The sequence below is a fragment of the Bufo gargarizans genome, chromosome 8 (genome assembly GCF_014858855.1).
Source record: "Bufo gargarizans isolate SCDJY-AF-19 chromosome 8, ASM1485885v1, whole genome shotgun sequence".
Taxonomy (NCBI): domain Eukaryota; kingdom Metazoa; phylum Chordata; class Amphibia; order Anura; family Bufonidae; genus Bufo; species Bufo gargarizans.
In genome coordinates this window covers 46,205,796-46,231,016 of record NC_058087.1, presented here as the reverse complement: position 1 = coordinate 46,231,016, position 25,221 = coordinate 46,205,796, and the positions used below count along the sequence as shown (strand labels likewise).

Here is a 25,221-nt window from a genome sequence, read left to right as displayed (position 1 = left end):
AGCTCTTTAGCTCGGTGTTGTGAGTAATTTGTCCTTCTGTGTGATTAGAACAGGTTTTGTGTGTAGTAGTAGGACGGCAGCCATTCTTTTTCTCATGATGATTGCTCCCTAGACAGAATGAGCCATTATAAATAATAAAAGGTATTTAGTAATATATTTTTAATAAAGTAATATTTAATTTTTATTTTATTTTCTTAATTCCTGGAGAACCCTTTTAAGCTGCGGATTTTACCCTTTTCCAATGAAGCGTGAGATCTTCAACAGTACCACATCTAATCCGAACTGAAAACTGCAATTAGAAATTCCGGATTATGGTAGAAACGCACATAAATCTGCACAAAAATTTCCGATTCCTTTCTCATCTATTTCTAGCTTTGGTTGAAAGTCCTGCAGACACATCTTCCTCAAAACCTCATCCAAAAAACTCTGTGTTGCCATACCCTAAGGTAAGGGTCAGCAACCCTCAGCACTCCAGCCATTGGGAAACTATGAGAGTTTTTAGAAGAGCAGAGCAAGTATGCATGCTGAGAGTTGTAGTTTCAAAACAGCTAGAGTGCCAGAGGTTGCCTTACCTCTTCCCTCGCGGGATCCTTCACACAAGCGAGTTTTCCATCTGGATACGATGTGTGTTGTGAACGCATAGCATCCAGACTGAATCCTGGGTCTGTATATTTTGCGTTCGGGAAAAATCGCTGCGTTTTTCACACAGCCCTGGCCCCATAGAATGAATGGGGCTTGAGTGAAAAACGAAAAGAATCCGGATGCAATGCCTTTTCACTGATGGATGGTAGGAGATGTAGATTGTTATTCTTCCGTTTTTCTTCACGTGCATGAAAAACGCATCCAATCCGGATACAATTCAGACGGAAAAACAAACACTGAACGCAATTGCTGAAAAAAGCTGATTGAACTTGAGTGCAAAACCATCAGTTTTTTCCTGGACAGATCCTGACACAATCCGTATCGCTCGTGTGAAAGAGTTCACTTCCTGCAACACATTGCATTTGTGACCACACAAGTGTGTAGCACACAGCTGCCAGCAGGGGGGGCCCTTCCATTCTGTCTTCCAGAGACTTTCTGTTCTCACTGCACAGCAGCTGGGATCTGCGGCTTTAGCTTTCAGCCTTGTAAAGAGAAACCAATGAGAATTAGCAGCACAACGCCCAATGGCAGGTGGCCTAGAATATATAACAGGAAGATGAGAACTTCGATGGGTGCAGAGGAGCAGATACCAGTCAGTGGTGGCAATCCTCTGCTGCGCATCGTAGGCTGAACACCCATGGGATGCACTCACTGGGAGATGAGATCAAAGGTTTCTCAAAAAACAGACTCAAGAAACAATGTACGAGAGTGACAACTTTATCCGGGAAGAGGATTATAGAGACCTGGAAAGATTCTCTCGTTCATGTGGTGGATGATCCCGATCAGCAGGATGGACCAGCCTGTGGATACGTGCAGGACCTCAGCCTGGACCTACAGATTGGGGTCATCAAGCCATGGCTTCTACTTGGTAAGCGTCCCGACAGGATGTTATAATATCAATTCCTGTGATGATATAGGGTATAATGTATACCTGGGAGGTCCTGCGACAGGTCGAATCCAGGGCACAAAACTGCTAATATGCTTAATAATGTAAGGGGTGCAACCTTTCTATTAATAGGCACCTCAGCTGCTGCAGAACCTTTTTCAAGAGAAATGCAGCACTTCTATTATTTCATTCATTTAGTGATATAAACCCGGCTTTTCAAAAAAGGTCTGTAGCAACAAAGATACAGAACTGCAAAGTACAACTGCAGCTGCTGAAGAACCTCTTCGTAACAGAGTTTTATCCATAATCAAAACATATCACCTATCAACATGCTTGATTATAAGTGTCTGATCGGTGAGGGTCTGACTACTCGGGCCCCCACAATCATGAAAACAGGGCTCCCATGCCCCCCCCTTCCCACATCGCATGACCAAAGATCTCTGTGTAGCAGCCATGGAACTGAATGGGGTCACAGCTCATTTTACAAGTTGCAGCAAGATTGATCCCAGAAATGCAAAAAGATCCAACAATGTAGGATTTTTTTTTTTTACGATTCTGGAGTCGTTGTTACAGAAATTTACGAGTCACACTGCAACCCCATTTAGTTCAATGGCTGCACTGCAACATAGCGATCTCTGGTCGTGCAAAAGGTATTTCAGGCAGGATGGCAATGTAGCCCCAGCCTTCACCCTGCACCTCTCCGTCCCTAAAGATGGGCAGGCCTTTAAGGATTTTTATTTTTGCATCAGACCGTAAGGGACATCAGATAAGATTTGGGAGTGAAGTTTCATCAATCAGTACTCCACTATTGACTATTTGGGTACGGCTACTAGACGACACTGGTCACAGCCAGGATCTCAGGGGCATCGGTGATCACAAAGGAATGAATGGGGCTGCAGCGGAAGTTGCACGTCTGCCACGATTGCAACCCCTAAATTGCAAAAAATCCAGCAGAGTTCGAGTCGTGCTGCAAACCCATTCATGGGATCACCAGTAGACTGCTGTTAACCTGAAAACCTGGCGGACTAGTGTCACCATGCAGCCGTACACTTAAAGGGGTTTTCAGGGATTTTAATATTGATGACCTATCCTCCGGATAGGTTATTAATATCAGATCTTTCCTATAAACTTGAATAGGAACAACTGCCCCATTGAAATGAATGGGATGGCTTCTTGTAATTAGTGCAAGAAGAAGTTGAACGGCACACCTCATCTTTTTGTGCGGTTGGTGCTCAGTGGTAATTTTTGACGTCCATATAGTAGAAGATAGACCACGGCGCTCAGTTGCTGGTGTATCAAATATACTTTTTTTAGTAGTTGATCGTTATGGCATTCGTCCAGAAGGTGAATACAAGTTTACTGGCCAACGTTTCGGTCAACACTAGACCTTGGTCACGGCCTTAGTACACATGTGGAGAGGCATCTCTGGACGGCCGATGTCGACAGCGAGCAGGTAAGCACACAAGGAAAGGCAGCGCTTGCATGGAGTGCGGCCTTCCCTTCAACCAGATGACCGGCAGACCCCCACCGATCTGCTATTGATGACCTATCCTGAGGATAGCAATCAAACAGGTGACGGCAGCATCTCCAGACGATCTTTATTCATCGTACATCCATGAATGTGTACAAAAAGAGCAATAAAGTGCAACGTTTCAGCTACATGGTAGCCTTTTTCAAGCATGCTTGTAGCCGAAACGTTGCACTTTATTGCTCTTTTTGTGCACATTCATGGATGTACGATGAATAAAGATCTTCTGGAGATGCTGCCGTCACCTGTTGTTTGATAGCTGATCTGTGGACCGCTGGGGATCGTGGACAGGCTATTGCATTCCGGTAGTGTCGACAAGGTCCGCGGGTGCTGCTCTTAACCATTATCGCTTTACTATCCTGAGGATAGGTCATCAATCTTAAAATCCCAGAAAATCCCTTTAAAGATTACTTAGGTTTGAATAAGTGCAAATCGAAACTCCTTATTTGTATAACACTTTTTATTTTTGGATGGTTTGTGTTTTGTACATTTATGCTTCGCTCTGTTTTTATACTTTTATTTCTCTAGGAGCACAAGATGTTGCCCAGGACCATGATGTACTGAAAAAGTATAAGGTAAAAAAAGCATCCCTGGCAGTAGTGGAATGTAATGGGCAGGAGGAATGAAATTTAAGCTTAATTCTATCTATCAGCACGTTGGGTTCTCTCATTTCTTATTTAGCATATCCAGTAGATAGATAATCAATGCTTTTAAAAGAACAAGAATACAATTCGGGTCATTTTACTGCAGCCAGACAGTCCTCTCTCATCCCTACAATGTTTCCTGGCTTTATTGAAAGGGAAGACTGTTCCTAAAGCCGGCCGTGCACGTGAGAGAAGATTTGGTCAATTGGTCGTCTATGGGATTGTTCATACAACCAGTCCTATGTGCAACAACGAGCCATTAGGCCTCATGCACACGACGGTAGCAGGTCCACGCAAAAAGCAAGTCCGTAATATACGGGCACTGGCAGTGGGCGCACCGTATTATGGATGCGGACCCACTCACTTGAATGGGTCCAGAATCCGGAAGATATGGTGCAGTGCGTAACGGAGGCACAGATCGGAAGCCCACACCATGGGTTTTTTGTCCGTGCCTCTGCACCACAAAAAAGTAGTGCATGTACTACCTTTCTGCAGTGCGGAGACGGCTGGCACACGTTCATGTGCATGAGGCCTAAGGGATCCAGTTTAGAAAAAAACACACCATACTTTCAATAATGAGCCAAATTAAGCCAGTCATGCCATACACTAGTATTCTTTGCTGACCATGGATGAAATTTGTCAACAGCACAGATCACGCTTTCAGCAGACAATAGTCTACCATCGGCCATCCTGGTAAATGGTTAGAGCTGGATATATGCACAAGCATGCATACTGTATGTAGAGAATGACAGGAAAGGAGAGAAAGCTGCAGCCAGACTCCTCTATCCAACTTCTATGTTTGAAAAAGTGGAACCAGTACATTTATCCTGAACACTGCCATAAATACATTGGTAAATCTCCACAGACAGCGCTATGTCTGCTGCTGCTTCCCTCAGTGTTTTATAAAACAATCTACATGAAGCCACCACTAGGGGGAGCTCAGGATATAGGAATTTACACAGCCACAGTTGACTGCAATAGAAGGTGGAAACACCTCTTCGCTGAGCTCCCTCTAGTGGTGGCTGCATGAAATTCAGTGTTTTAATGTCAGGAACAGAATAACGAGATCAGCACTGCACCCTCGGGTCCCTTGTCTTCAGTTTATATGGGGCCATGACTGTTCTGCCGGAACAGAGACTGGCAAAACCTGATGGAACCCATTGACCTCAGTGGAGGTCTGTCAAGGCTCCATTCGTTTTGTAGGCCACAGTAGCTCTGCAGACTGCCCTATTCGTGCTGTCAAAGAGCCATGTGAAGCCCATGAACAGAGGTTTATCGATTGTAGTAAGCCACCTAATCACATTTGCGTATCAGTGTTCATACAGTATATGGAATCCCTGTCCAGATTTCACTTTCGGAGCTTACAATCATGTGCTTTTCTCTGTAGGTCACACACGTCTTGAACGTGGCATATGGAGTAGAAAATGTTTTTCCAGATAAATTCACCTATAAGAAACTTTCCATCCTTGATCTTCCAGAGACTGATATAACATCCTTTTTCCCAGAATGCTTTGATTTCATAGAGGAGGCAAAGCTACAGGTAATGATATTGTACTTCCTCATTAGACGCTTGTGCACCGTATCTATAGCCAGAAACATTTTATATTCCGAAAAGCACGATGAGACATCGCTCTAGTTTAAAGGGAATCTGTTACTTTGAAGAGGATCTGTCACCTCTCCTGACATGTCTCCTACTTGCTTCCCCTTGTAATTACAATTCTGGAGCATAAATTCTTATGACTCAACGATGTGTCATTCCTTTATTATTCCTGCTAGAAGTAATGAATTAAAAATTCCTGCTATGCTATGTCTATGGTAAAGCAGCAGAGCAGGAAGAGAGACAGGAGGCGGCACATGCACACTGCACGCACCATCTCCTTATTCAGCTGATCGGTGGAGGTGCTGGGTGTCGGACCCCCGCCGATCTGATATTGATGACCTATCCTGAGGATAGGTCATCAATATTAAAAGCCCGGAGAACCCCTTTAATTACAAGCAGGTTGCAATGAAAGTTGAGATGGGTCTTACCAGTCTGACACTATCCAATCAGTGCTGCCAATATCAGATGGTGCAGAGACACCCCCCCAACTGGCAACACCCACGTGGACCTTCATTGCAAACTGCTGGCAAATCATTCATAACTTCTAGCAGGAATAATAAATGAATGGTACAACATAGTCATAAGAATAGATGCTCCTGAATCATTATTACATGGTTGCTGTATATTGCGGATAGCGGACCCATTCAAGTCAATGGGTCTGCACCGCAGCATGGAGTTCACAAGGCCAGTGCCCATGCATGGCAGACTGCTATTTGCAGTCCACAGGGCAGGCATGGCAATCATATGGTTGTGTGAATGAGCCCTTAGTGGGGGGGGGGGGGGGCGTTATTCAGTGGGTAACTGTGCAAAATCTGTAACAGTGTCACAGACGTACCGGGACATACAGATGTCCCCGCGACAGTGGCAGGAGATCTTTGAGACTGGCAACACGTGGTTTCAATAGGCGTCTGTGTGTGACAGGTCTCAGAAGGTCTGAAAGATTAACTACGCATTAGTGATCCGACAGCCTCTTTTGGTTTCACTTTGTGTGTTGCTGGTATGTCCACACCTCCTGTTCAGGTGTGGATCATGTGACCTTTACCCATTCCTATTTAGTCTGACTTTACCCATCACTCCTTGCTTGGGATAGCTTAATTTGGTTTTGGAAGAGCTGGAGCGTGGTTCTTGTTGGAGTCCTGTTCATCCATCATCCTCAGAAGTTAAATGTTCAGCTGGTGTTTGGATTTCGGCTGAGTTCCTGGTGCTGCCATAGCTTCTTGGAAGTGAAGTGTCACCTTTCCCTTTGTATTTTGGCTTTTCTGTGAGTTGCATTTCCTTGTAGTTTTGTATTAGGCCCTAGGGAGACTCCCGTTACTCCTTCCTTTTGGAGGAACGGGATGTCTCATTCCTGTCACAAGTACCAGGGTCCTTTAGGGTTAGATAGGGTATTCCTGTGTATGAACTCACCTACCTCTGGGGTCTGTTCATTCTGGTAGTCAGTCAGGGTTTTGGTTAGGGTTTTCTCTAAGAGGTGCCCATCTTCTTTCCCTAGTTTTCAGGCCTTATTTCCTTTCCCCTTACCCTTCTATGTTCGGTGTGGGGTTCCCCTCTCACACTAGAGCAGTGATGGCTAACCTTGGCACTTCAGCTGTGGTGAAACTACGACTCCCAGCATGCTCCATTTATTTCTATAGAGTTCTGAGAGCAACCAAGCAAGGGAGGGATCTTGGGAGTTGTAGTTTTACCACAGCTGGAGTGCCAAGGTTAGCCATCACTGCACTAGAGTGTGACAAACAGGTCCCCTCAACTCTCTTTTAAAATACTGAAGTAGTTTTCAATAGCAGAGGGGTCATTGGGCACACTTAGGCACCAGGGCCTTTGTGCAATTGCCACCTCTGCACCAACTATAGCCATGCCCCTGGGTTAAAGAGATATGTCTCACACAGTTTGTATAAAATGTAGTATTCATTTTGGTGGATCTACTGTTGATTAAAAATAAATTTCCTAATATCTACCTATTCACAAAATGTCTACCTTTACAAGAAGATGCTTTCCAATAACAGACCGAAAAACCTGCAGGTTATCCAAACTTCTGTCAACCCATCAACAGGGAGGGAAAATGGAGCAAATTATTTTAAGGATAGTTTCACACACAACTGGTTTGGAGAAAAAAAAGTGGCCCAGATTTACTAATGTGTCTGAGCCAATTTTTTTTTAAAAAAGTGCTGCAAATTGGCGCATTTAGGTTTTCTACCCTTTTTTTTTTTTTTTTTAGACATGTTCGACTGAGGGCATGCTTATGGGAAAGGGCGAGGCTTCACAGGAAAGGGGAAGGTCTAAGATGCACCATTTTGCTCCAAAAATTGCACCGCAATTCTGGCATAAAACTCTGGCTCAAAGACAGGGAGGTTAGAGACACAGGGCCAGATTTATCATTAGCTCAAGTCAAAATAATGGAGTGAAAAAGTCGCACATTTTTGCGCAATTGCTAAAACTGCGCAAAAATTAGCAACTGTTATTGGCTCTGCGCTATGCTCGCCAGTTTTCTGAAAGTGGGCGTATTTTCTTTAGACAGATTTACTATTGCGACAATTTAAAAAAGTCACAAAAACTTGCGCAATTTCGATACAGTGAGGACCATGCTTATCTTATGCGACTTTTTAATAGAACATGCAACTTTTTCGTAGAGACGTATGACTTTTGTAAAGCCGCTTACTGAAGGATAAACTGCTACCGTCAAACCACATTTATCACAGTATTAAAGGACCATTAATAAATCTGACTTAGCCAAAAGTGACTTTGGACATATGTAAAAGTGGAGTAAGATGTAAGTGTAATGATAAATCTGGCCCACAGTTTCCATTTGTCCAATCAGGATCACATAACTTTCTCTTGATCCAGCCAACCTATAGTTGATATAGTCAGTGCAAAGCCTGAGCCCCTGTGATAGACCTGCACCAGATCTAAGTTTACACCTTTTTTAAGATTAGTAAATCTGGGCTGCAATGTTTGATGCAGTTTTTTAAGCCAGAAGTGTATCCAGCAGGAAGGAGAAATATATGTGCTTCTTTTATATTTCCCACTAGCAGAAGGACCCGGCTTCGCACGGGTATATTTCATCTATTTCATTTAATGTTTGTGTGTGTCGTTAAAAGATATCGACAGGATCCACTATAACAGTGTCATCCACAGCACCCTGCCCCTTTTAGGGTCCATTCACACGTCAGTATTTTTACCTTTCCAGATAAACGTTCCTTTTTTTTGCAGATCCGTTTTTCAGTACAACCTTCCGTTGTGTATACCAAGTTTTGTTGAAATCCGTTCCCTGTTTTCGTTATTCCGTTTTTTTTTTTTACCATCTATTTTCCTGTCAACGGATCCGCAAAATCGGATGACATTCGGGTGGTTTTGTGCATGTCATCCGCATTTATGCGGATCCATTGACTTGAATGGACAACGGACCCGAAAAATGGACAAAGTAGGACAAGCTTAATTTTTTTTTCAGGATCCGCATACTTGAAAATAGGAAAACGGAACGGATTCCGTGATTCTGACAGCACTATGATTGGTGTCCTCAGTTTTGCAGAGGCAATTGAAATTAATGGATCCGAAAAAACGTTCCGATTTAATTCGGAACGGAAACGGAGTGTTATAACGGACGTGTGAATGGACCCTAAAGCTGACCTGCAGCAGTGTAGAAAAATGGTTGGGTTGTTATGGAAACCTGGTGTAAAACTGTGTGTATATGGAGACTAAGGGCCTGCGAGCTTGTATTGGCTGATAAGGGACATGTGACCAGGCTTCTATTGGCTAATTCATTTTTTGGGATTATCTCAAGCAGGGATGTCCTTTTGAACAGCTCACTCTCAGACAGCAGCACTGTGCTGTCTGAGTGTGAGCTGCAGGGAGAAATTCACTGTTCCTCTCACCCCTGCAGCTGACAGAACTTGATTTTTAGCTTCATTTTTTTAACCCGTCGGCTGCGGTGTGGGAGGGTGTGTGGTCTAATGAGATTGGGGGCGTGGCTTAGCTGGGCCTGGGGGTGGGGTTTTTAAATCCATCTTTTAAGGATGCCCTGAATGGCCACCCTACCTGCCCCCTAAACTGTCACCTCCACAGCACTCCGCTCCCTTAACAGTGTCATCCACAGCGCCCTGCCCCTTTACAGCTGACCTGCAGCAGTGAAGAAAAATGTCTGGGTTGTTATGGAAATCTGGTGTAAAACTGTATGTATGTGGAGACTAAGTACCTGCAAGCTTCTATTGGCTGATAGGGCACATGTGACAGTGTGTATGGCAGTTGGGATATGAAGAGAAACACCTGCAGGCTTCTATTGGCTAATGTAGGTCATGCGATGTTCCATATTTGCATTTTTGGGGAATATCTCAGGAACGGTACGTGCTAGAGAGCTCTGACCCCCACAAGATTTCTTTCCAGGTAGCAAGGGATGTGTATACCAAGTTTTGTTGAAATCGATGGTTGCGTTTTTGAGCGATCGTGGAACATACACGTCCTTCTATATATATATATATATATATATATATATAGATATAGATTCCTTTGTAATCCACTTCTGACCTTTTGCACAAACACTTCCGAAACTGCAGTTTTTTTTCAAAAAAATGGTTTGTGTGTAACCAAAGCGAAGGAGGGCACACCACACATGCGCGGCCACAATCCATTCATCTCTGTGGGAATTACGGAAGTAGCCGGAGGGTGAATGGAAGGTGGCCATGCTTGTGCATTGCACCCTTGTTCAATTTGGGGCCCTGTTCTAGAGATGTGTGGGAGCCGCACCTATCTGACATTGGTGGCATATCCTAGTAATATAATAACAATGTGTAAGATGGGCCTACCCCTTTAAAAAGCATCTGCTAAAAAAAGGCTGTTAAAAACGGGCCATTTTGCTGTTTTTGGGCGCTGTTTCTTTTTTTTAATGTTTGTGTAAATGCACCCTAACAGTTATTTGGAAGTTGACCGACTCCCTTTAATGTATATGTATCTATTTATGGGTGTTTTCATATTTCTGTGAATGGTGTTTCCTCCAAATGGATTTTGCTGCAAACAAGAAAAGATTTTACTGGGAACCAGGACTGGAGTTAATGACTAGAATCACGTGGAGTATATTGGTGCCATATAAACAACAGAAAATGTACTGTTACCGTTCTCATGTGAGGCTAGGAGTAAAGCTGACACTATATATGCAGGAGATCGGCTGACCCTCTATATAAGCTGGGGTACGGCTGACACTATATATGCAGGAGTACGTCTGACGCTCTATATAAGCAGTACGGCTGACACTGTATATATGCAGGAGTACGGCTGACGCTCTATGTATGCAGGAGTACGGCTGACGCTCTATGTATGCAGGAGTACGGCTGACGCTCTATGTATGCAGGAGTACGGCTGACGCTCTACATGTATGCAGGAGTACGGCTGACGCTCTACATGTATGCAGGAGTACGGCTGACGCTCTACATGTATGCAGGAGTACGGCTGACGCTCTACATGTATGCAGGAGTACGGCTGACGCTCTACATGTATGCAGGAGTAGGGCTGACGCTCTATATGTATGCAGGAGTACGGCTGACGCTTTATATAAGCATATATCAACAACAGAAAATTTACTGTTACCGTCCTCATGTGAGGCTAGGAGTAAAGCTGACACTATATATGCAGGAGATCGGCTGACCCTCTATATAAGCTGGGGTACGGCTGACACTATATATGCAGGAATACGTCTGACGCTCTATTGTCACAACCAGACAGCTGAGAAGCTCTGACAGAAGCCTTTCAGAACCTCCTCCTTGAGTTCTCTTTGTTGTGGTATTCAGTTCCTCATCTCGTTAGCCTCTCTCAGCTGTCATGTAGTTGGACTAATTGCATCCCTTTAAATTCCACCCCATAATGCATTACTGGGCGGCTTATACTACTTCCTGGAGTGTGTGTGCATGCTGATCTTGTTTTCCAGTCTGCTACAAAGTTAAGTGCTGAACATTTATCTGTTATTTTCTGTTTGCTGGATCCCAGGTGACCCTGACTCCCTCCGTGTCTGGTGTAGGGAGCCGGTGGTCGTGTCCCCTCACTATTGTAGGGTGTTCAGGGGTTATATAGTCGAGGTACGTGGATATGCAACCTTCCACCTCTGGGATCTTTGCATAGGCTGAGCAGCCAGGGAAAGTCTCAGGTCTTGTGCAGGGGTCTCCCTTTTGGTTCCTTAGCTTTGGATCCACTCAGTCATATATGCATGTTGCTTTGTCTTGTTTCCTGTACACCGTCCGTGACATTATAAGCCGCCAAAACCGTCTCAAGCATGGATCCGGTTTCACTTTTGGCTGAACGCTTCCAGGGTCTTTCATTGGAGGTAGCTGATCTCCGTAAGACTTTTTCTCAGCTTCAAGTGACCGTTTCAGCTTGCATTCATGGAGTTTGTTCTGAGCCTAAGATCTCGCTCCCGGATACGTTCTCCGGGGGTAGTGAGAATTTTGTGCGTTTTAGAGAGGCTTGCAAACTCCATTTTCGCCTTCTTCCCCATTCCTCTGGTGATGAGGAACGGAGGGTGGGGATCATTATATTGCTGCTCAGGGGTAACGCTCAGTCCTGGGCCTTTTCGCTGCCGGAGGGGGCACGGCCTCTCCGTTCAGTGGATGAATTCTTTTTAGCCCTGGGTCAGATATATGATGATCCGGATCGTATTGCTCTGGCTGAGTCTAGACTACGTCTATTATGCCAGGGTAAACAATCCGCAGAAATATACTGCTCATAATTTCGGAGATGGGCAGTTGATACTGGTTGGAATGATGCTGCACTCCGAAGTCAATTTTGCCATGGTCTTTCAGAGGGATTGAAAGATGCATTTGCCTTTCATGAGAGGCCTATTTCTTTGGACTCTGCTATGTCTCAGGCCGTTTGTATTGACAGGCGTCTTAGAGAGAGAGGAGAGATGTCCCCTTCCTGTCATACTCAGTCCCAGGACAGTGCAGCGGTCTGATTATGTGCGCAGGGGTCTGTCGCTGTCAGCCCCTTCTGAGCAGGAGCCCATGCAGCTGGGGTTGATTGCTTCTGACAATAGAAGATTCAGCTCGCATGGGAGGGTATGTTTTTGTTGTGGAGGTATAAATCATTTGGCAAATATTTGTCCCTCTAGGAGATTCAGGCAGTTTTCTGGGAGTAATAAAGAAACAAACAGGAAAAAATCTTTTAAAAATGTTCCGTCTGTTACTATTGGCAGGGTTGAGGCGGAAATTGAAGGTTTTCCGTTTGCTTGTAGTTCCCGTTTTGTCCTGCCTGCCAGGGTGGCGCTAGAGAGCAAGAACATTTTTTGTGAGATTTTTGTGGATAGTGGAGCAGCGGTCAATCTCATTGATAGTCAATTTGCGATAACTCATGGTTTCCAGGTGCGCACTTTGGGAAAGGATATTCCTGTTTTTGCTATTGATTCCGCTCCACTTTCTCAGAAATCATTAAAGGGCATAGTTCACAATATCCGTTTAATTGTGAGTGATGCTCATGTTGAGGATGTGTCATGTTTCGTCCTTAGCGGTTTGCCTACTCCTCTAGTGTTGGGGCTACCCTGGCTCACTAAACATAACCCCACCATTGATTGGCAAGCGAGGCAAATAAATGGTTGTAGTGACTTTTGCAGAGAGAATTGCCTCACGACATCTGTTTCTGAGGTTGCTACTAAGACTACCATCTTTTCTCTCTGAATTTTCGGATGTCTTCTCTGAGAGTGGAGTTCAGGATTTGCCCCCGCACAGGGAGTACGATTGCCCTATTAATCTCATCCCAGGCGCCAAACTGCCTAAATCTCGTTTATACAATCTTTCCCAACCTGAGAGGATCGCTATGCGTGCTTATACCTCTGAGAGTCTGAGAAAAGGACACATACGACCCTCGAAGTCACCTGTTGCCGCTGTTTTTTTCTTTGTTAAGAAAAAGATGGTTCTTTAAGACCTTGTCTGGATTTCAGGGAGCTGAACAGTATCCTTAGTATCAGTTATGCCTTTTGCTTTGATGAATGCCCCAGCCGTTTTTCAGCATTTCATGAACAGCATTTTTTATCATTTTATGGGAAAATTTGTATTAATGTATTTGGATGACATTTTGATTTTTTCTCCTGATTTCAAAACTCATAAGGAACATTTACGTCAAGTCTTGCTCATCCTGCGGGAGAATAAATTATATGCGAAACTGGAAAAATGTGTGTTTGCGGTTCCAGAAATTCAATTTCTGGGGTTTCTTCTCTCCGCTTCTGGTTTTCGCATGGACCCCGAGAAGGTCCGCGCTGTGCTTGAGTGGGAGCTTCATGAGAATCAGAAGGCGCTGATGCGGTTTTTGGGCTTTGCCAATTATTACAGGAAGTTTATTTTGAATTATTCCTCTATTGTTAAACCACTCACTGATATGACCAGAAAGGGGGTAGATTTTTCTTCTTGGTCAGTAGAGGCGCGTAAGGCTTTTTCTAATATCAAGGAGAGTTTTGCTTCCGCTCCCATCTTGGTGCAACCTGATATTTCTTTACCCTTCATAGTTGAGGTTGATGCTTCTGAGGTGGGGGCGGTCTTGTCTCAGGGTTCCTCTCCTGCCAAATGGCGACCGTGTGCCTTTTTCTCGAAAAAACTCTCCTCCGCAGAGAGAAATTACGATGTGGGAGATAGGGAATTGTTGGCCATCGAGTTGGCTTTTGAGGAATGGCGCCATTGGCTAGAGGGAGCCAGACACCCTATTACCGTATTTACTGACCATAAAAATCTGGCCTACTTGGAGTCAGCCAAGCGTCTGAACCCGAGACAGGCCAGATGGTCTTTGTTCTTTTCTAGGTTTAATTTTGTGGTCACGTTCCGCCCTGGAGTTAAGAATGTGAAGGCAGATGCCCTGTCACGTTGTTTTCCGGGAGGCGGGAATTTTGAAGACCCGGGTCCCATTTTGGCTGAAGGTGTGGTGGTCTCTGCTCTTTTTCCTGAATTGGAGGCAGAGGTGCAGGCTGCCCAGTCAGAGGCTCCTGATCTTTGTCCTCCTGGGAGGTTGTTTGTGCCTCTCGCTTTAAGACACAAGATTTTTAAGGAACACCACGATACGGTCCTTGCTGGGCACCCGGGGGCAAGAGCCACAGTGGATCTCATCGCTCGGAGATTCTGGTGGCCTGCGCTTCGTAAGTCGGTTGAGGGTTTTGTGGCAGCCTGCGAGACTTGCGCTCGTGCCAAAGTCCCTCATTCACGGCCATCAGGTCCTCTCCTTCCCTTACCCATTCCTTCCCCTCCTTGGACACATCTGTCCATGGACTTTATAACGGACCTGCCTCGTTCCTCGGGGAAGACTGTGATTCTGGTGGTGGTGGACCGTTTTAGCAAAATGGTGCATTTCATCCCTTTTCCTGGTTTGCCCAATGTTAAGACGCTGGCGCAGGCATTTATTGATCACATTGTCAAATTGCACGGTATTCCTTCAGACATAGTCTCTGATAGGGGCACGCAGTTTGTTTCCAGATTCTGGAAGGCTTTCTGTTCTCGCTTGGGGGTTCAGTTGTCATTCTCTTCTGCTTTCCACCCGCAGTCGAATGGCCAGACGGAGCGCGTCAATCAGAATCTGGAGACATATCTGCGCTGTTTTGTGGCGGAGAATCAAGAGGATTGGTGTTCTTTTTTGTCCCTTGCTGAGTTTGCTTTAAATAACCGTCGTCAGGAGTCCTCTGATAAGTCACCATTTTTTGGTGCATATGGGTTTCATCCGCAGTTTGGGACTTTCTCGGGAGAGGGGTCTTCTGGTTTACCTGATGAGGACAGATTCTCCTCGTCTTTGTCATCTATTTGGCAAAAGATTCAGGATAATCTAAAGAGCATGAGTGAGAGATATAAGCGTGTGGCAGATAAGAGACGTGTGCTTGGTCCGGACCTGAATGTTGGTGATCTGGTGTGGTTGTCTACCAAGAATATCAAATTGAAGGTTCCCTCCTGGAAGTTGGGTCCTAGGTTTATTGGGCCTTACAAAATCCTGTCTGTCATCAATCCTGTTGCCTACCGTCTTGATCTTCCTCAGACTTGGAAGATCCATAATGTTTTTCATAAGTCCTTATTGAAACCTTATGTTCAACCCATTGTACCCTCGCCTTTGCCTCCTCCTCCGATTATGGTTGATGGGAATCTTGAATTTCAGGTCTCTAGGATTGTGGATTCTCGTCTTGTCCGCGGTTCTCTTCAGTACCTTGTTCATTGGGAGGGTTATGGTCCTGAGGAGAGGATGTGGGTCCCAGTGACGGACATTAAGGCCTCTCGTCTCATCAGGGCTTTCCATAGGTCCCATCCTGAGAAGGTGGGGTCTGAGTGTCCGGAGTCCACTCGTAGAGGGAGGGGTACTGTCACAACCAGACAGCTGAGAAGCTCTGACAGAGGCCTTTCAGAACCTCCTCCTTGAGTTCTCTTTGTTGTGCTGTTCAGTTCCTCATCTCGTAAGCCTCTCTCAGCTGTCATGGAGTTGGACTGATTGCATCCTTTTAAATTCCGCCCCATAATGCATTACTGGGCGGCTTATACTACTTCCTGGAGTGTGTGTGCATGCTGATCTTGTTTTCCAGTCTGCTACAAAGTTAAGTGCTGAACATTTATCTGTTATTTTCTGTTTGCTGGATCCCAGGTGACCCTGACTCCCTCCGTGTCTGGTGTAGGGAGCCGGTGGTCGTGTCCCCTCACTATTGTAGGGTGTTCAGGGGTTATATAGTCGAGGTACGTGGATATGCAACCTTCCACCTCTGGGATCTTTGCATAGGCTGAGCAGCCAGGGAAAGTCTCAGGTCTTGTGCAGGGGTCTCCCTTTTGGTTCCTTAGCTTTGGATCCACTCAGTCATATATGCATGTTGCTTTGTCTTGTTTCCTGTGCACCGTCCGTGACATTATAAGCCGCCAAAACCGTCTCAAGCATGGATCCGGTTTCACTTTTGGCTGAACGCTTCCAGGGTCTTTCATTGGAGGTAGCTGATCTCCGTAAGACTTTTTCTCAGCTTCAAGTGACCGTTTCATATATGCATGTTGCTTTGTCTTGTTTCCTGTACACCGTCCGTGACATCTATATAAGCAGGAGTACGGCTGACACTGTATATATGCAGGAGTATGGCTGACGCTCTATATATGCAGGAGTACGGCTGACGCTCTATATATGCAGGAGTACGGCTGACGCTCTACATGTATGCAGGAGTACGGCTGACGCTCTACATGTATGCAGGAGTACGGCTGACGCTCTACATGTATGCAGGAGTACGGCTGACGCTCTACATGTATGCAGGAGTACGGCTGACGCTTTATATAAGCATATATCAACAACAGAAAATTTACTGTTACCGTCCTCATGTGAGGTTAGGAGTAAAGCTGACACTATATATGCAGTAGTATGGCTGACCCTCTATATAAGCTGGGGTACAGCTGACAATATATACAGGAGTACGTATGATGCTCTATATAATCAGGAGTACGGCTGACGCGCTATATAAGCAGTAGTACGGCTGACGCGCTATATAAGCAGTAGTACGGCTGGCGCGCTATATAAGCAGGAGTACGGCTGACGCGCTATATAAGCAGGAGTCCGGCTGGCGCGCTATATAAGCAGGAGTCCGGCTGGCGCGCTATATAAGCAGGAGTCCGGCTGGCGCGCTATATAAGCAGGAGTCCGGCTGGCGCGCTATATAAGCAGGAGTCCGGCTGGCGCGCTATATAAGCAGGAGTCCGGCTGGCGCGCTATATAAGCAGGAGTCCGGCTGGCGCGCTATATAAGCAGGAGTCCGGCTGGCGCGCTATATAAGCAGGAGTCCGGCTGGCGCGCTATATAAGCAGGAGTCCGGCTGGCGCGCTATATAGGCAGGAGTCCGGCTGGCGCGCTATATAGGCAGGAGTCCGGCTGGCGCGCTATATAGGCAGGAGTCCGACTGACGCGCTATATAGGCAGGAGTCCGACTGACGCGCTATATAGGCAGGAGTCCGGCTGACGCGCTATATAGGCAGGAGTCCGGCTGACGCGCTATATAGGCAGGAGTCCGGCTGACGCGCTATATAGGCAGGAGTCCGGCTGACGCGCTATATAGGCAGGAGTCCGGCTGACACGCTATATAGGCAGGAGTCCGGCTGACGCGCTATATAGGCAGGAGTCCGGCTGACGCGCTATATAGGCAGGAGTCCGGCTGACGGGCTATATAGGCAGGAGTCCAGCTGACGCGCTATATAGGCAGGATTCCGGCTGACGCTCTATATAATCAGGAGTACGGCTGACGCTCTATATAATCAGGAGTACGGCTGACACTCTATATATAATTAGGAGTACGGCTGACGCTCTATATAATCAGGAGTACGGCTGACGCTCTATATAATCAGGAGTACGGCTGACGCTCTATATAATCAGGAGTACGGCTGACGCTCTATATAATCAGGAGTACGGCTGACGCTCTATATAATCAGGAGTACGGCTGACGCTCTATATAATCAGGAGTACGGCTGACACTCTATATAAGCAGTAATCAGTGAATTGTTTCTTCACGTCTTCTAACCCTCCACAGACCTCTGTGAATAATTCCAGGTATTCATTACCAGACATTAGGGGTTTCTGTCTTTATATGGAATTAACTTCTCATCAGATCTAACGTGGATTATCTATCATAGATTAACATCTTGGAAGATTAGATTGCACTACTCTTTGTTGTGTGTGGTGTCTTCTTCCTTTGTGGAGCGTAATTTACACGACATCTGAATCCCACTTTGCAAAATGACCGCACTTGGGTTACATACCAGCGCTGAAACGTGGAAGTTTTCCGTTTTGTATACATGAAAAGCATTCAGTGACTCCATCACTCAGTACGGCGTGAAAGAGAACTTTTTTGTGGGCTTTCCAATTACAAAAACTGTTATGCGATTTTATGAAGTGTTGAAAGTGTTCATATTTAATCAGCTATTATCTATTTAACTCATTAATTAATTACGTCATGCATGAGAAAACTATAAACTATTACCGCTCGGCGCTCCTCATTAGCATGACTTTAATAAGTAATTGTCACATCATGTTTGAGTTCTTAAAGGATATTCATGAAATGTGTATATGTTGTTTCTGTAAGTGCCCATTCAGACAAACGTATGGCCGCCGTTCCCGTGTTGCGGACCGCAAATACCGCTCCGCAAAACACAGGCATTGGCCATGTGAACACCATGCTGCGGTGCGGACCCATTGACTTGAAAGTGTCCGCAATCTGCACGATACAGCAAAAGATATGTCCTACCTTTAGCTGTGTGGTGGCACTGACCCGGAAGCCCATGGCAAGGCTCCCAAATGTTTCCATGTGCTTCCAATCCGTGCCTCTGCTCCACAAAATATAGGACATATCTATTGCTGTATCTTGCGGACTCCTTCAAATCAAAGGGTCTGTACCGCAGCAGGGAGTTCACAAAGCCAGCGCATTGTGGACCCGCTGTTTGCAGTCTGTAACACATCCACGGGGACCATAAGGTGGTGTGAATGGGGCCTGAAAGGGCCGCTCTAGGTCAGGTAATCTGTCGGTAATTTTAAGGAAAAAACACCTTCAAAAGTGAAGATCTTGTTTGATATTAAAGGAGTTTGCCAAACCCCAGTAACCCAATACATCCACAGCACTTTAACTTGAGCTGTGCTACCAGCTCCATTCTCAGTGGTGTTTCCAGTGCCAGCAGGTAATAGCTGACCAGTGGGGGTGCCAGGTGTCCGACCTATTGCGTTTGGTCATCCTTCATTATCTGTGTGTGTGTACAGTGTTGCTATCTTGCTTTATTTAAGCCCCTAACATTACAATAGAGCTGTCAATAAAGGGTTTTCCGACTTTTTGATACTGATGACTTATCCTCAGAATAGGTCATCAATATTTAATTGGGTGGGGGTCCGACACTTGGGACCCTCGCAGATCATCTTGTTGAGGAGCACCTCAGCCTCCTCACAGCTTACCAAGCACAGTGCTGTACATAGGTATCGCAGCTCAGACCCAGGGGCGAACTTGCAATAGACCCCACAAGGACATTTTTTGGTGGGCCGATGCCCAGGGGACCAGCCAGGCCCTCCTCCAAGTGCACAGCGATCTGATGCTCTCAGCATTAATTAATGCTAGGAAAATCAGGTACTTATACACTTGGTCAGTGACGGAAAGTGCCCTCCTGCTTTCAAACTGTATTGCCAGCCTCAGGACAGTGATGCAGATTAATATTGCAGCTGGGGCAGCAGTATTTTATGCTGAATTGTGGTATTTGGCCCCGCCCCATGTTGTCTGCCTACAACATGGGGCCACTTTTTAGTTTTTTTTTTCCCCAGGGCCACTTTAAGTTCCAAGTCCGCCCCTGCCCATTCACTTCAATGTGACTGAGCTGCCCCTAGGCCACATGACCGATGAACATTATGTAATTGGGCAGTGGTGGCGCTCAGAGCCCTCTCTGTGGGCGCCCGAACCCTGGAAAAACTCTAAGGCATACCAATATGTCTTATACTTTTCCTGCCATTCATCAGCGCAGGACGCGCTATGAACACCACAGGCAGCGCACTGAATGTAGGCTATTAAGCTATTATAGCTAAATGATAAAGTACATGGAAGATATACTGTATTGGTATTTAGGTTAAATTGCCATGTTGGCACTTTGCAATAAATATTTGGGTTTTGAGTTACAGTTTGCCATGTTGGCACTCAGTCTGTAAAAGGTTCGACATCACTGGCCTAGGGTAAGCTGTGAGAAGGCCGTGGATCTCACAGGAGTGCCGTGGCCTCTTCAAACAGCTAAGGATAGGCCATCAGCATAAAAAAGTTGGAAAAACTCTTCAAAGCTATTATCTGTGAAGGTAATCGTTTGCAAAAATAAAAAAAGCATTACTCACATCACAATCCTCCGCTGCCGACATCCCAACACTGCTGCTCCTGTCCTTGCTCTCTTTTTTTTCTGATCCCTGCGCAGCATTGGACCAGTAGCAGCAGTAAATCGGTGAGATGAGTTAGGGTCCATTCACGCGTCCATAGTGTATTGAGGATCCGCAATACACCCAGCCGCGATAGAACTGCCTATTCTTGTCCGCAATTGCGGACAAGAACAGGACATGTTCTATTTTTTTCCGGAGCCGCGGACCGGAAGATCGGGTGGCGCGCTCTGGAAATGCGGATAGCACACTGTGTGCTGTCCGCATGCATTCCTGCTCCATAGAGAATTAATGGACCCTAATTATTATATTTAGCCCATTATGGCCCTTTTAAATGCATTTTTATGCCCCCTCCACACGACACCCTTTAAATCACCTCTAATAATAATTAGATGACTCTGCTGACTATAGACCAGTCTACACAGCAAAGTTGAAAAGTGAACTGCAGGAAACACAATATTAACCACGTACCCTAAGCACCTCATGAAACCCTTAAGCCCCATAATCAGTTGATTGCGGTGCAAAGGGAGGGGACACTCCTAGCTGGTATACATCAACTCCAAGCAGAAAAGCAAAATAACACCACACATTTGTAGAAAATATAAATACATCTTTATAAGTACATGTTTATATCATAAAATAGGTTTAAAGCATACTGACAGCTTAGGCTACTTTCACACTTGCGGCAGGACGGATCCGACAGGCTGTTCACCCTGTCGGATCCAACCTTCCGCTATTTCGCCGTGCAGTCGCTCCGTCCCCATTGACTATGATGGGGACGTGGCGGAGCACCGACGCAGCACGGCAGTTCGCGGTGAGAGGCCGCCGGACTAAAAAGTAGGGATCGACCGATTATCGGTTTTACCGATATTATCGGCCGATATTCAGGATTTTGACCGCTACCGGCATCTATTTTGCCGATATTCCGATAGCGTATATTGAACACAGATCGCGCGTGTTCCCCTTAGCAGCACAGGGGAGAAGGAAGCAGTGTCTCCTCCCCCTGTGCTGCTGCTGCCGCCAATGAAAGGACAGGGGACAAGAGAAGGGGGGGGGCTGTGGCCACTGCGCCACCAATGAAGCTTAATTTCTTATTCATTCATATACAGGAGGCGGGAGCTGCAGAATCACATAGCCGGCTCCCGTCCTCTATGAGCAATAGCTGCGATCTGCGGTAGTTAACCCCTCAGGTGCCGCGGATCGCAGCTACTGCTCAAAGAGGTCGGGAGCCGGCTATGTGATTCTGCAGCCAGCTCCCGCCTCCTGTATATGAATAAATGAGAGATTAAGCTTCATTGGTGGCGCAGTGCGCCCCCCCGGCCCAGTATTAGACATTGGTGGTGCAGTTCCCCCCCCCCCCCCAACCCCAGTATTAAGCATTGGTGGCGCAGTGCGCCCCCACCCCAGTATTAAAAACATTGGTGGCGCAGTGCGCCCCCCCACAGGATCCCCTCTCCCCTGCTCCTCCGATCGGAGCCCCAGCAGTGTAATGCTGGGGCTCTGATCGGTTACCATGGCAGCCAGGACGCAAGCCCTGGCTGTCATAGTAAGCTCCATGCTGCTGTGTGCACAAAGCACAGGGCAGCAGGGACAGTGTGAGCTCCTATTCACCCGGATAGATCTCTATCAGGGTGAATAGGACAAGGGTTCTAGTCCCTAAGGGGGTTAAAAGTTAGTAAAAGTAAAAAAAATAAAGTTACAAAAATAAAACACCAAAATCTTAAGTATAAATGAAAAAGAAAGATTTACAAAAAAAAAAAACTACACATTAACAATAAACATAAATTTTCAGCAGATTTGTGTAGGAATTTTTATTTATTTTTTTAAATGAAAATTCCCAGAATATCGGTATAAATTATCGGCTATCGGCCTGAAAGTTCACAAATTATCGGTATCGGCCCTAAAAAAATCAATATCGGTCGATCCCTACTAAAAAGTCGGACATGCAGGACTTTTAGTCCGGCGGCCTTTCGCCTTGCACTGCCGTGCTGCGCCGGAGCTCTGCCCCCATCCCCATTATAGTCAATGGGGACGGATCGGCGGTCCGGCGAAATAGCGGAAGGACGGAACCGACAGGGTGAACAGCCTGTCGTATCCGTCCTGCCGCAAGTGTGAAAGTAGCCTTAGGACAGTAATGACATGCCATATACAGACACTGCTGTCCAAAATCCCTTCTGATCCCCAAAAAACTATTCATTATGGGAAAACCCATCTAACCATAAAGGACTTGCAATGGTATGGGGGTTGTGTAGAGATAAATCAAGAAAAAACTATTATAAAAAAATGATCAAATTCAAAAGTGTTAACAACCTTCATCAAACCTCAGCCCCTAGCTCATGCATATAATAGCAACTATTAAATAAGCAATTGGTAGAAGGTGCCTAGAAAAGATAATAGAGACTAGGGTGCTGGGGGCAGTGGGGCCTCAACATATGTCCAGAATGTGGGTAGATTTTTAAACTATTTTATGATATAAGCATGTACTAATAAAGATGTATTTATATTTTGTACAAATGTGTGGTGACATTTTGCTTTTTTCCTTGGAGTTGATATGCAGGTGCATCTCAATAAATTAGAATATCATTGAAAAGTTAAATGTGGTTTTCGGAGACTTTAATACCGAGTACTCAGTATGTGATCGGTGGGTGTCCGACACCCAGGACCCCCACCAATCAACTGTTTGAGAAGGAATCCATATATAAAAATTCTAAATAATTCCGTCTTCACCAAAATAAACAATACTTCATTAAAAAAAATCAACATCGTGAGCTTTCGACGCATGTGAAAATGCTGATTAAAATATTTTTAAAAAGTTATCCGATACGCTGAATGGCGTAACTAAAAAAAAAAGATGAATTTAATTTTTTATCAGTTTACCTCCCAAACAAAATTTAATAAACAGTGATCAAAAAGTCAAACACATGCCAAAATGGTATTAACAAAAACTACGGTAATCCTACTGAAGAACACAATTTACACAACACATTTAGATTTTTTTTTCCCAGATCCCCTCTACATTCTATGCCATATAAATTGTGGCATTAGAAAGTACAACATGTCCCACAAACAACAAGCCCTCATACGGCTATGTGAATGGAAAAATAAAAAAGTTATGGCTCCGGGAAGGCAGGGAGAAAAAAAATGAAAATCCAAAACCTGAAAATCTCTTCGTCAGGAAGGGGTTAAGGATAAGACATATTTATCAAACAACGTGAGACATTTGATAAATGTGGCATAAAGTACTCCAACACAGACTCAAGCAAAACTGGCTTCAAATATTATCCTCATGATAAATTCCCCCCTTCGACTAGATGCCGGTGCTCCGGGGAGATTGTATTAATGCAACTGAACATTTCTTTTTCTTTGCAGAATGGCGTGGTGCTCGTCCACTGCAATGCAGGAGTGTCTCGTGCACCGGCAATAATCATTGGATATTTGATGTACAGCGAGAAACTTAATTTCGCCAGAGCTTTTTCAACAGTAAAAAATGCAAGACCCGCAGTGTGTCCGAATTCTGGGTTCATGGAACAGCTCCACAAGTACCAAGACGACCGTAGAAGACAAACAGATGGAATCCATGAAAAAAATGACTGACACACATTGGGACGATTTCAATTTAGCCGTGTTTGTGTCCTATCTGTAGTTACGCTGTTGTTTTTTGTTTTGTTTTTTTAAATAAAGATGTGTGTAGTACAGTTTTTTTTTGAAGTCAGAGATCATGTCTTTCTTCACCCAAGAAGCATAAACGGGCAGTAAGTGACTCTCACAAATCCACAAACGCCACCAATCTGTAGTGGTAAGCAATCAATTACTGTGGTGGAAAAAAACAACAACTTTGGGGTATGTTCCTGTGGGAATCTGAAGGCAGAAAATCTGCAGGGTACTCAGATGGAGCAGCAAAGTGGATGAGACTTGACCAGTTCTTACACACATGCTGTGAAAATACCTGCACAGAAATACGGTGCATATCTTGAATCTGCAGCATGCCAATTTAGGTTGTATTATCACTGTGGCAGGGCCGTATTTCCAATTAGGCACTAAAGGGCATTTTTTTTTTTTATATTCCTGCTTCCTCCAGGATGTGGCGTGTTAAATGGTGCTGTGCCACTGCATACTACAATCGCGGCATGACTTTCTTGTCTGCGATGAAGCTGTCCGCAGCACCTCAAAGGCAGAGGACGAGGAGGTAGACGAGCGATTCTCCTCCCTCTCCTCTGCTAACTGTAATCTGATTGGTGGAGCAGCAGCACTCACCGCCGCTCCACCAATCAACTTACAGACAGGAAGAGACTACTGCGCCCGCGCTACAGAGGAAGCAGCTGAACAGGCCTGTGAGACTTGCCTGCCCGTACATCCGTCCTCCCATCCACCTGAATGCCTGCTCGCCTGTCCTTCGATCCAAATGAAGGCCTGTATCTGCAGGAGATCTACTATACATACACTATACATACACTATATGAAGGAGATAAGCTATGAATAGTAGATACCTTGCATATAGGGCATGTACAGTAGTATACAATATACTATGATATATGCAAGAGACCTACTATAACCTATCTGATCTGTGTCTGGTCCTCTAAGGCCTCTTGCACTCGTGTGCTGTCCGCATCCGTTGCTCCGTTCCGTGGCCCAGCAAAAAAAATATAACCTGTCCTATTCTTGTCCGTTTTGCGGACAAGAATAGGCAGTTATATCAATGGCTGTCCGCGCCGTTCCGCAAATTGCGGAACGCACATGGACGCCATCCGTGTTTTGCACATCTGCAATTTGCGGACCGCAAAACACACAACGGTCGTGTGCATGTAGCCTTATTGTAATATATTTATTTATGTACATGATATTTTCCTCTCTGGTAGCGCCCCCTGCTGTTTATCTTTCTGGTCCACCTTCTCTTGCATTGTGTGGTGGACTGACATGCACAGTAGCTTCGCTGCTCCATTCCCCTCTGTGCTGGCATAGTGATCTCATACCGGGGGAGGTGGTGGGGTGAGGCCTCAGGCGCTCCACCTAATAAAAATGGGGGGTGGCATTGAGCACTTACATTGTATAAACACTCATCTCCCTATATTCAATTGTATCACTG

General features: G+C 45.4%; 2 protein-coding genes across 2 annotated transcripts in view; one reads left to right on the top strand and one right to left on the bottom strand.

Moving 5' to 3' along the window:
- The window catches only part of NUP35 (nucleoporin 35), a 29,343-nt gene extending 28,389 nt beyond the window's left edge, over positions 1-954 (bottom strand). Inside the window, exon 1 of the mRNA XM_044303873.1 lies at positions 573-954. The gene's annotated coding sequence lies outside the window, so the exon portion shown is untranslated. The remainder of the gene's footprint in view (positions 1-572) is intronic.
- Positions 955-1,167: 213 nt separating this feature from the next.
- Positions 1,168-23,844, top strand: DUSP19 (dual specificity phosphatase 19). Its single transcript, XM_044304142.1, has 4 exons — positions 1,168-1,510; positions 3,585-3,631; positions 5,088-5,240; positions 23,508-23,844. Exons 1-4 carry the CDS (start codon positions 1,285-1,287, stop codon positions 23,730-23,732), a joined length of 651 nt encoding a protein of 216 aa, XP_044160077.1. The 5' UTR covers positions 1,168-1,284; the 3' UTR covers positions 23,733-23,844.
- The last annotated feature ends 1,377 nt before the right edge of the window (positions 23,845-25,221 follow it).